The sequence below is a fragment of the Cyanistes caeruleus genome, chromosome 8, assembly GCF_971803275.1.
Source record: "Cyanistes caeruleus chromosome 8, bCyaCae1.hap1.1, whole genome shotgun sequence".
NCBI classification, from domain to species: domain Eukaryota; kingdom Metazoa; phylum Chordata; class Aves; order Passeriformes; family Paridae; genus Cyanistes; species Cyanistes caeruleus.
In genome coordinates this window covers 17188740-17201549 of record NC_141708.1, presented here as the reverse complement: position 1 = coordinate 17201549, position 12810 = coordinate 17188740, and the positions used below count along the sequence as shown (strand labels likewise).

Below are 12810 nucleotides of genomic sequence, written 5' to 3'. Positions count from 1 at the left end.
ATTTTTACTTTTGTTTGAAATAAATAAAATAGCAGAAAGAAGTGGAATATTTACTCTAAAACTGCTTTCAGAGCACACAGGTAGGAGGATTTCTATTGTAATGACAGATGAATCAGAGTGTTCTTTTACAAAGTGGTAAGACTACAGTGAGTTTGGATTTCAATATTAAAAGTATAATATTATACTATATATATAAATAATAATATATGTCTTTTATATTATAGCTGTCTATCTATCTATCTATAATATTCCAGTTGTGGCTTAATCCAAATGTTGTAGTGACTCAAGGGAAATAACAGATTTAATAAAAAATGAAAATAATTGATAACTCACTCTCTCCATCCGGAAGAAATTCAGAGGAAATAAATAAATATTTACCTATCCTTTCTACACTCTCCAAATCTTAATGATCTTTCCCAAGGTGTTTCAGATAAAACCCTCTGGGTTTATCACCTGTTTCATCCATGCTAATCACAAAGATGGCTACAGCCAAAAAGCAGGGCATTAACTACACAGAGAGCACTACGATTTCTGTTCAAACCAGCTTTGCTGTGACCACCAGACAATGCCTAAAATCCAGGAAGATTCAGCCTTTTCTCCAAGAAAGACAGATTTACAATAGAAGAGACATATATAAACAGAAAGAAAGGTACTCATTACAAATTAGCATTGATATCATGTAAACACAGGTCCCCAGGATGGTTCCTTCTCATCCTGGAGCCTTTGACTCGTTCATGGCCCATATTAAACAGGAAAAGCTGTACATAATCCCTCCTTTACACAGGCACTTATTCTGGCAGCCCTTGGGGAACAACTCTTGGGCAACCTTCAGGACACTCTCTTCTTGGGTCTTCCTGGGAATTCCAGTCTCTTCCTAACACAAACACCCCTGCATGTGCTCTTCCACACAGTCCCAAGATGTGGTGCCTCCTCGTGCTGCTCTGCTCCCAAGGAATTGCCTTTTCAGCAGGATTCACGGCAGCCCCCACTGCAGGTGCTGACACAAACCGCTGCAAGAAGAGTCGCAACCCCGAATGCTTCATGAATGTTGTGAGTTGGGTCACCTTCTCTCCCTTTTTTCTAAAGCTTCTCTCCCACTACCACTAACAGTGCCTATCAGGAGGCTAAAGTTCCCTTCAGAGGGGCACCTCCTGCACCACGGACCTAGAGGAAATGTTGGTGCTCCTATCCAAACAGTCTGAGCTAGAGAGAAGAATTCCTTTGCAGTGGAAATGAAGGCTGGCTTCTCATGGCCTGTCCTTCTGTAATAACCTGTTTGCCAAGTGCAGTGATAAGGGTGCTTGTACCCCTTCTTCAAGCAGCAGATTCCCACAAGAAAAACCCCTTGCTCTGAATCATGGAAGATTTCCTCACCATGGCAGAAGTGCAGTAGGTGGTGCTGTGAGTGACTCTGTAATAGGACATCCACCCTCCATGGCTTGCTTAACCACACTTTGGCAAGTAAGGGTTCACTGAGCACCAGGCAGAGATACTGCTGCATGTTTACTCCCTGGAAAGGTACAGCCTTGCTGTGGGGGAGAGTGGGAGCTTCTGAAAAAGTTCATTAGAGAAGCCCTTCTGCTGAGTCAGGATGTTCTGAAAGGATCCTCTGGATTTCTAAACTCCTTCTTAAAGAGGAGCTTGGGTGCAGCTGAATCCAGTCTTAGCCTCCAACTCTCAGTGCTGAAGCCTAAGGAATTATAAAGGTATGATTGAACCATTCTACAACTTTGTCTTGCAGGACTAACCATGGAAAACCAGATATATTTATATAAAAAAACTATTTATTTAAATTAATGATTAGAAAATAATACCCTAATCAGATTTTTTTACTACACAAAACAGTAGCTAAAACCATTAGAATAAGATAATACGGGACAGTGCATTATATCAAAGCAATCATATAAAAACTATTGTTTTAAGCTAGCAAAAAGAAACAATTATTAAAGTAGAGATTGATGTAACTCACTCTCACCCACACCAAAAACCATGGGCAAAATCTCTTTTGCACAGCCTCAAGGAGTAACTTTGAGGGGGGTCCCAACCCAAAGGAGAAATCTTCATACACACTCTAAGAAGGGATATGTTAGGAGAACCTAACCATACGAAAGTGGACTGGACTTTGATAGTATAAAGTGATCGACTGCCAATATTATGTCTCCAGGTTGTCTTAGCAATTTACCTTTTCCAGATCTTTGTCTCATTATCAGTATGTTAATTTGGGGTTGAGGTGTCAGACCTGTTTTAGCATAATTCAACACCAACAGGAACACGTGACAGGAACAACACCACACAACAGGAACACTTCTCAGCCCACCACCCATAGCTTGCAAAATAGGATATTATTTGAGTGGTTTGACCACATTCCAAAGTAGAATATCATATTACAGACCCATGTGAGCCTTGCAAAACAAGATAAACTATCTCCCAAAAGGTTAGTCACTCACTTTGTCCCATAATAGGGAATCAAACACCAGACAACTACAGTCTAAGCAGGTCTGCTTGTAAAGTAAGACTTCACTGCATCCTGCTACTCTTATGAGTCAGTGCAGTGCTTGAGTGCCACACCTACAGCAATTACTACAATTTGAGTGATACAACATTAAGTAGAATACACAAACCACTTCACAGAAACACATCCAAACTCCTCTTGCTGCTGTTTGCATCCTCCAGCCTCCATGGCTACAGCATGGCAGCTATAGGATCATCCACCAAAAGAGAGACCAGGGGTTTGTTTTCCTGCAGGACTCCCTTTTCGTGTCCCTCCCTACCAGCACAACACAGAGAAGTAGATAAAGGCTAGAAATACGCTATCTTTTATCTTACACTTATCTTCCTGGCATGTTCCTGGCTAGCTTCACATTCCTGGGCAGAAGCAGCCTCAGTTCTAACACCAATATCTACACTGTAAATGCATGATAACAAAATTTCCTTTGGCTTTCCACAGAGTGAAATTATCAGATATCATGGATTCCCCAGCGAGGAATATGAAGTTACAACAGAGGATGGATACATTCTTGGTGTTTTCAGAATTCCTGCTGGAAGGAACAGCCAAAATACAGGTATGACTTATAGGATATAAGAAAGGTCTGAGAGCCAACTCTAACATGGATTCCCCATCTTTCCCCTTTGCATATGCAATGGCAAGTTCCATACTTTTCCATTTCAGCAAGAGCACCCAGTCATTCAGCCTAGAATGCGACCTGAATTCTGTATATTGGTTAAAACACTCCTGCAAAACCAAATTCTGCACCCCAGTTTTAACTACACATTCATTACCTATTACAGCCTAGGAAAATCTTTTCTCTTTCAGGGAAGAAGCCTGCAGTCTTGCTACATCATGGTATTTTAGCAGATTCTATCCACTGGATTTCCAACCTGCCCAACAACAGCTTGGGCTTCATCCTTGCAGATGCCGGCTATGACGTCTGGTTGGGAAACAGCCGAGGAGACACCTGGTCTGTAAAACACAGGACCCTTAAGCCTTGCCAGAAAGAGTTCTGGCAGTTCAGGTACTTTGTGGAGAAAGAATTTCTGAAGAAAGCAACTTTCAGGGAACTAGCAAGATTAGGAGGTTGCTACTAGAATGCAGAACCTTTCCCCTTCTGGCTATATGAAAAAAATTCCCTTCTAAATTATATGAAAACACTACATGTTTTCATATAATCTGATTTCAAGTAGGACATGCAACTTTTAAGAAGACTAGACAAACTCTTTTCAACAGATGCAGGCACTCCTGGGCAAATCAGGGAAGTTATAAGAAGGAATTGGCTTCATGATCTTGACAGGCTCTTCTGGAAGCAGCACATACAGAAGCAAAGCTGGAAGTACACAGGTCACCTTTGTCCATCCACCATGCTGGTTTCTTTAGGAGAACGCTTCCAGAACTGGGAGGCATCTGTAACCTTGAAGTCTCCCACCAGACACCATGTCCCAAGTGCAAAAAGAACAGGAGACTGCTCAGCTCAGTCTAGAAATCTGTTTACTACAACTGATGCTATCTGAGGGAAAAGTATTTCTTGTAACCACGCAGTTGAAAGCACTGATTAAATCCAGTTCCCCACGGGCTGCAGCTGTCAGGTGAAACTGGCACTTCATCCACACAGAGCCCAAAGCATCAGGCAGCCAGGCTGCACAGCTGCACTCCTCTGCCCACCTCCCCAGCTCAAGCAAGGATGCAGACTCAGTGTGCAACCTCCTCCTTCTGGGGGTCCTGCTTGGTGCAATGAACAAAACTGACAGTCAGTAACTCACACCATGATAGACAGATTGTTTGCCAGCTTTTTATGTTTCTCCCCACAGCTTTGATGAAATAGGTAAATACGATATTCCTGCAGAGCTGAACTTCATCATGAATAAAACTGGACAGAAGGATGTTTACTATATTGGTCACTCTGAAGGGTCAGCAGCAGGTAATGTCAGAACTGTCTGGGTACCAAAGAGCCAGTGTTAGTGTTTATAATTCACAGATAAGATCTGTGAGCAGACTCTGGGGTTTATGTCACAGGGTACCATTGTCCTTTTACAAAAACAAACTCAGAAGCAGAGGAGTAAATGAGGGGAAGTGGCATTATTAGAAAATTATTTTCCTATCTTCCCATATGTGCATTCTGAGTCTTTTTGCATAATGAATAACTCAGACTAAGCCATCACCTTCTATGTCGTTAGATAATTATGTCAGCCAATCAAATCCATCAGTGGAGAAATTTAAACACATTCAGAAAACAGGAGGGGACAACCCCTTTTTAGCTTTAATGATTTTCTTATACTCTTCCTTTATGTGTGAATTAACTTTCATAGAAGTATGTGCTTAGTTGCAAGCAAAAATTATATTCTTAATCTTCAGATAATTATTTTATTGTTGAATGCCAGCATACAAATGCACAGTCTTTCTGAGATTGCAAGCTGAGAAACTTAATTTTGAGTTTAAGGAACTTTAGAGACAATTTGAATTTCAAAAATTTGATTAATATACCTTTTCAACCAAAACTGGCCTTAAACTAAAACTGTCAGTTCTGACAAAAGCAGTATCAGTACATGCTCTAATGAGCTTGTACCCTTAGCATGAACTTTATCTCCCAAATAAGTTTTAAGCAAGAATCATTTTCTTTACATTTGCAGCACAGACATGGAAAACAGCCAATGGGGTGCTAATCTAGTCTCACTCCTTTGCTGCCTACTGCTTTTTTTATTTATTTGGTCTTGGAGATCTCTTCATCAACTTGATTTCTTTTTCTGAGCTTGCAGGCTTCATAGCATTTTCTACTTACCCTGATTTGTCTCAGAAGATTAAAGCATTCTTTGCTTTGGCACCAGTGGCCACCATCACACATGCCACCAGTCCCCTGGTTAGTCTTACAAATCTTCCCAAATCACTGATTAGGGTAAGTCATTTCTCCTTCTAATGAGAAAGACATAATTGTCTGCTTTGTCTCTGCTGGACTGTCAGCCTGAACTTTTAAGGGGTGTTTTCATTCAGTGTATCAGACTGAATACACTGAATTTTATTCAGTGTATCAGACTGCTGGCAGTGCCTGTAGACTTCAGACTTCCCAGAAAGCTAAACTGCAAGGTTGCACAAGATATCTCTTTTGCAATTCCTTTAAGGTAGCAGACATATTTTCACCATTATTTATTTAAGTCAAATATTTCTGAATAAAACTTTCAGATACCAGAACAAAAGAAATATAATATAGTCTACTAAATGTAGCCTTAAGCACTAATTAAAACCACAAATAATATATTTCACATCTTAATTTTATCAGACATGAAAACCATTTATGCTTGTAAAATATTTACATTTAAAGTGATAAATTCAACTGAAACACCAGAAGGTGTCAATAGAATTTGCAGTGAATGTGGAAATCATGCGTGTTATATTTTATGTCAAACCACAGAAGCACATCCTCTTTCTTTCCAAGCTCTAACCCCTCCTCTTTTGTCTCATTTGTCTGATCCCTCTTTACTTAGTAGTGGTACCCACAGTACAGTTTGCACCTGCCAGGAAAGAATATTAGGGCAAAAAGGGAATTCCTATATTCTGCAGCCATCAGTGCAGCCAGCTTCCTTTCTCACTGAGATCAGCACACTAGAAACAGTGGATAGTGATCTCCAGCACTCATCTCAAGGAGAAGAAGGAACATGTGGCCTGCCCTTGGGAAGAACACACTATAAAGGAGAGTGGGATGGCAAGTAGTTTCAGCAATCCTGCCTCTTGTGAAGAGGCAAGGCTATTAAAGACAGTGACTTAAAGAAGCGGGAGTTTTCTGCATGAAATAATCTTGCAACAACTAAGAAAAGTTTTTCACTTTTCCTCCCCTCAGTTCCTACTTGGCCGCAAAGGAGCTCTTCACTACAATGAGTTGTTGAAAGGGCCTGTAACACAGTTCTGTGCATGTCAGGGAAAAGTTTGTGGCCGTTTCTTCTCCTACCTAGTCGGGGGCATGATACAAAATGTGAACACGGTAAGCACATCCAAGAAAAGCTTAATACAAATAAATCTGAAATAGCTTTGAAGGGCAACTGGATGGAGAAAGATTGTTTCCTCTTTTGCACAATTCATTTACCTTCTTTCCTAAACAACAGACATCTGACTCCTCAGAATATAAGAGATGGTTTCTTTTTGCTTGCTACACATTAAAACATTTCCAGCTAAAACTCAAAGCTGTTTCTTCACATTTATCCCTGCAAAGTTTGCATTCCTTTACTGTGGCTGCTTTTCTTACAGAAAATTCCTTCTACTCTGGTCTGTTTTTCCTACAGACCTTTCATATGTCTGCTCTCCAGTCACCTTTCATCTCTCAGACTATTTAAAAAGTGTGCCCGTAAAAAGCTCTCACACATGCAGCTTCATTACGCTCAAGAGAACTGTATGTTAACAATCATTCTCTACTGACTATGCACAGCACTATTTAAAAGCATCATGCAAATCATAGAAACAGGGAAAAAAAAGGCCATGCATGCTTCTCAAATTATATTTTTTCTATGGCTAAGGATTATTGTCGAAAAGATTATCCCAAAGGTATAAAATCCCATTTAATCATTCCTACTGTAAACTAGCATAGTTATAAATCTTCCCTCAACTTCCTTTTTTATACCTGAAGAATATCCTATAAAAATGGGGTTTTATAGACAGCAGCAGTATGTTGCTCAGGGCCTTCACAGCTTTACTCTGTCACATCATTTACTCTGGATCTCTGCCTTCATAACACTTTTGCTTTGTCTCCAGAGCCGAATAGATTCATACTTAGGACATTACCCAGCTGGAACATCAGTACAGAACGTTATTCACTGGCATCAGGTATAACTGTGCTGACATATAAATACTCTTAGTATGTCTTTTTATGCAACTGACAGCCAACAGGGAAGTCCAGAGGTGACAGATCTGGAAATCTGCCCCTCACATCTTCTCCTGTCACAGAGGGAGCCCCATTTCCCATGGCTCACCAGATCATTCCCTGAATTTCCCCTTTGGCAGCAGGCTCTGAGATTTCCCCAGGGCACCTCACACCTCTCCATGTTCAGTTCTATTGGCATCCAGCCTCCATCCTTGTTTATGATGCATGCCTTAAAAGCTGCAGAAGTGAACACAAGCACGATCTAGGCACTTGGCAGGTGGCATAAGTGAGAACTTTACAGTCAGGGATGAACCAGACAAAGAAGTGATCTAGGTCAAAGCTTGTCTCCCAGGGGGTTAATTGCAGCATTTATTGCCTCCAAAAGCCAGTTTACTGCACAAATCCTGCTGGCACAATGGCAAAATGGGGAACTGCCTCTTCTGCTTGTACCTCACGCCACTTTCAGACCTGAGTTTGTTCTGCCTAGGTTCCAAATCAGACCAGGGCAAGATGGTATTGGCTCAGAAACACATCACTCTATGTGAACTGTGAACTTAAGTGAACTCTAAGTGAGCTGTGCCACTTAAACCAGCCCTTAAATACATGCGTTCTGTACACCCCCTGCCTAAAATTCCTGGTATCCAGACCAGATACCCAGCACCCAGAGCCTGAAAACAGAGATGAGCTAGCAGATTTCTATCATATCTTCAGTTACTTAGAGGTTTGGATAAAAAAAATGTGCACACATTATCAGTAAGACAGGTTAATCCTTTATTGTTTTGATTTTCCTTTCCGACAGATCACAGAAGACAACAGGTTAGTGTCAAGGTAATCACACCCTGCTCCCAATGCTCTTGAGTGCAGTACAGAGCCTCTGATATCGATAGGCCAGACCAGACCAAGCAGGCACACAGAAGTCAAGGACTGTGAGGAGGTATCCCAGGCTAGTGAGAGCCCTGACACGCTCCTGCATCACAAAGAGCCATGTTAGCTAATTAAAGAGCCAATTAAGATAGGGCAGCAAGGTTTTAATAACTAAACATAACAAGGGTGGTGGTTGAAGATCAGGAGAGAATGTCAGCAAGGGGAAAGGTGGTGAAATCACTTATCCCACATTCCCTCTTCAGGGATTTCCTATCCCTGAAATCCTGCCTACTGTCTGAGACTTCAATGATATGCAAGAAAACAACTCCTGCAATCTGCCTCTTAACACTTTCGTTTTATCTGTCCTCATTACAATATTCATAGATCATACGTGCAGACCAGTTTCAAGCTTATGACTATGGCTGTAAGGAAAACATGAAGAAATACAACCAGGTAAGGCAATTCATTTTTCTGAGAACTCATCCTTGGGTCTTGGTAAAACGAAGAACAGAAAAATTCATATATTAGCACCTTGAGTGCTACGAGGGAGAAGGTGAACTTAGGTAAAGTTTCACCTGAATCTAATACTCAGAATTGTCAAAGTCTATTCACAAACACGGCATATACAGATTCTTGCAGCCTCCCCTACTGATGCAGGGATGTGTCAGCTTACCTGCCATTCCCAAAAGGCTAAGAGCCGCACCCAGATCTTAGGACTGGATGAGTACAGAGCTCTTTACTTTCCCAAAAATCCTCAAGGTCTTTCAGTTAAACACTAAAATGGGGAGAAGGGGGAAAAAAGAAAAAAAAAAAAAGTGGAAATGCATAACTTGGTTTTCAGAGCTTGCTGTAAAAATTAAACTTAAGGGATGGTTCAATATGTCATAGTGGGGACTGCTGGGGAGAACACAAGTATCCTGTATAGAAAAAAGAAAACAGGTAAAATTTGGTCTGTAGGAACCTTAGTTACTGTGTAGTCAACATTCAAAAATGCTCTGCTCCTCTTGCAACACTTACAATTTGTCTGATAATATTTTAAGGTTTGATCAGATCAGACTTGTAGTGCGCTTTGTAAGTCAGTGCAGATTATTTTATGGGTGGCACATTGTTTAACAGGTGGATAAAGATCCCAAAGACACCTTCCTTCTCAGACACCTTTCATACACACATGGCCTTTAAATACCTAAAGTTTAAATTTTGAAATGGGCAGTGTTTTATTCCCAAAGCTGTGGAAATTGCCCAAAAAGCAGTCAAGAAGAAAGATAACTGAACCACCCTTTGATAACAGAGGTCAGTTTAAAAACATCTTGACACAGTCCCTTACCATACTGACAAATAAACATCCCGCATTAAGTCATTTGGTGGAGATCTCAGATGATCTCCATTTTAATCTTCTGTGTTTCTTTAACAACTTCTGTGATGACAAGCAAGGCAGGGAGTGGGGTTAGGGCAATGAACAATAAGAGGGTGGCCTTCATCCCTATGGTTTTACTGTAGGCAGTGCAGAAGCAAAAGACAAAGAGAGGTGCTTCCTCAGAAACCTTTCTCTAAACACAGCTTTGATACAGCAGCAGCATTCACTCAGGTCTCCTCCCTGTCTTACAGACTGCTCCTCCTGTGTACAAGATTGAGGACATAAAGACACCAACTGCTGTTTGGAGTGGTGGACAGGACAAATTTGCAGATCCAAAAGACATGGCAAGGCTACTTCCTCGGATTACTAATCTCATTTACCATGAGCATTTTCCTCCTTGGGGACATCTCGATTTCCTCTGGGGCCTTGATGCACCTGAGAAAATGTATCTGAAAATCATTGAACTACTAAAAAAGTATGCTTAAAGTGCCACAGAAGGATTTAACTCATGCAACAGAAACCCCAGAATTTTATATTTAGCAGCTGATTATTGGGATAGGGATAGGTATAGAGGTTTACAAACTACTGACTATTGGTTTGGAATATTTTTACATTGCTTCCTATGGTGTTACACTATTTTGGTGACTGCAGTCTTTGTGAAGACACTGAGGTAGACGTGAATGACCACTGAAAGTACAAATATATTAGATGGAACACTTCAGGGATCCCTTACTTTGGAAGATTTCAGTTTTTATGTGACTGATTTTGCTAAGATTTCATTTTCTGTTTCCTTGTTGATCTGTACTACATATTTCACTTGAGACAAAGGTGATTTCCCATGAAAACCCAAAATGGGAGATAATTTCTCGGTTCACTGAACTTGGCTGAAGTTGAATTGTCTGTCATCCTGACAGTGTTACACCTGTTTTCCTCTCCTCACACTATCAACAGCCACAAGGAAGACCCAAAAGATTTTCACTTGTGAAACTATCCTAGCATCTAAGCAGACAGGATTGGCTATACTGGCCCAAATGCCAAGAAATCCAACACCAAAACATATATGTCAGAGAGAAAACACGTGACTGGTTTCTCTCTGACAGATGCAGATACTCTCTTACCCTCACACTAACTGATGGCTTGTTACCCCTCTAACTACAAAGAGTATAATTGTCTTCATGCTCATAACCTGGCATCTGAGGATTGAGAAGATCAGGCATAGCAACAAACTGCACATAAAAGACAACTGCATCCATCTCAATAAATATTCCTGCCACTACCGGTAAAGAAGTTGTAGTTCTTCTGGGTCCTCAGTCAATCATGCCAGTGCTTGGCTATAAGACTGTTCCAGGGGGTAAAGATCACACCAAAGGGTTCATCATTACAGGGCAAGTCGGGAGAGTCAGACACTGTGGGTGTTCTGGGTGGGGGCATAAACCCAGATTCCCCAGTCAAGACTTGTGGAAAGTGAAACCCATTTGATAATAATCTGGGAGATAGAGAGCAATATAAACAAAACATGTTTGTCTCTTGTAATATAGAAAACACATGCAAAGGATAGCTTCATGCATACATATGCAAATGACACACCTCCTCTAGCAACCTGTGGTACCACTGGGAACCGAGGTCTCCGCTTCTGGAGACATTTGCAGTCCAAAACACCGAGTGGCTACTCTTGCCCACGCCACATCATTTATCAATCCCACTGTCCTGACTGCTCCAGAAAACTCACAGCAGACCTGGCCCAACTCCATAAAGCAGCAGGGCAGACCCAGCACAGGCACAACAACACTGCACCCAACACAGACACGGGCTCAGGTCTGAGGGGAGGGGAGCAGGTAAAGGTAAAGAGGAAGAGAAGGCCTCTCTCAAGTGTCTGGCAGCAAAGCCCTTCACTTCTGCTCTCATTCACACTCCTGCAGCACCAGCCAGCACTCAGACAAGGTGCACAGGATGAACCTGACAGTGTGACTTTGCACAAATCCTACAGTGGAAGGAAGGGAAGAAAAGAGAACCACAGCACCAAACACTCATTTAACCCTCACCAGCGGTGCATTTTCCCTGCTGCAGAATCAGGGCTAACCATGAACTAGAACTGATTCTCCATGAACCAGAGCATGTAGCTTTGCCCAACTGAAGAAAGGAGTGGGCACACACTGGGGAATGCCCTTTCAGGGAGGTAAAGGAAGGTGGATATAGCTGTTCCTCAAAATCTGGTTGTGTGGATACAGGTCTGAAATTAAGTTTACTCATCCTGGAAGCAGCCACCAAGGGCTGCCCCAGGACATCAAGTTCAAACTTTTCTAGGGCATCTTCCTATGCTGTACAAGAAGAACCAGCCACAGACACACCCTGCAAGAGGTTACAGGGAAACATTCAGGTCAGTGACCAACAGTTCTTGGGAAAGAACACCATGTGCAGTGTCTTCAATACTGAACCCCTAAATCAGCCTAATGTTCAGCCTAACATCACCTCTGACATAACTGAGTTTTACAAAGGATTGCAAGTTTTTTATCAAAAGACATTTTCCAAATACCCATCTGGTAGGCTCTCAATTTACCAAAACTTCCTGCAGCCAAACTTTATCTTCTTATTGGCATTGATCAGAAATGCAGTCCTGGAATGCACAGGGTCTGGACAACAGGAATACCCTGTTGTTATAAATGCATTCTTTACATTCCCCCTTGGAAAACCATTACTGTCCAGACAAGAATCCTTCCAGCACTGAAAGTGTCCCTTCCATGTGTGCTTCAGGATAGGATTAACTCAACAGTTCCACTGAAAACCTTCCATGGCATAGGCTGGAGCCTCTATCTCATAACTCTCTCAGCCAAATCCAAGATAATAAGGTAAGTGTTTGAACATACTGGATTTTTGTTGCTTGCCCAAATCAGTCCCTCCTGTTCTTAAAGTCAGGACCAAGATCTGTTGTCTCACTCCACAGCCATCAGCACCAGGAGTGGTACTTCAAGGCTGGGATGCCAGACCAGCCTCACACACAATGAAAGGAAGGAAGGAAAATTACATTACTGTTTGGGGGTGCCGGATGAGCTAAATACAAGTATCTCAGACCATGTCTAGACTTCCATGTCCAGGTTTGGGGTCCAGGAAAGACATCAATATGATCGATACCTGCTGAGCAAGTTCAGCAGAACGACAAGAAGAAGGTCAGCCAAACTTATCACGGAGTGAGTAGCTGGCGCGTTGGCTGAACCTTCCCAGTAGAGATCTAGGCCAGCCCAGAGCACTGCCCGGCCT

The 12810-nt window shown here is 41.8% G+C and overlaps 1 protein-coding gene across 2 annotated transcripts in view; it reads left to right on the top strand.

Annotated features, from left to right (window-relative positions):
* The window catches only part of LOC111931163 (lysosomal acid lipase/cholesteryl ester hydrolase-like), a 40896-nt gene extending 30060 nt beyond the window's left edge, over positions 1-10836 (top strand). For both annotated transcript variants that reach the window (XM_086899197.1, XM_086899196.1), the window contains exons 2-10: positions 912-1050; positions 2948-3062; positions 3314-3512; positions 4303-4412; positions 5248-5384; positions 6324-6464; positions 7229-7300; positions 8586-8654; positions 9807-10836. In XM_086899197.1, coding sequence (XP_086755323.1) covers positions 919-1050; positions 2948-3062; positions 3314-3512; positions 4303-4412; positions 5248-5384; positions 6324-6464; positions 7229-7300; positions 8586-8654; positions 9807-10040 — 1209 coding nt within the window. In that variant the 5' untranslated portion in view covers positions 912-918 and the 3' untranslated portion in view covers positions 10041-10836. The remainder of the gene's footprint in view (positions 1-911; positions 1051-2947; positions 3063-3313; positions 3513-4302; positions 4413-5247; positions 5385-6323; positions 6465-7228; positions 7301-8585; positions 8655-9806) is intronic.
* Positions 10837-12810: the final 1974 nt, after the last annotated feature.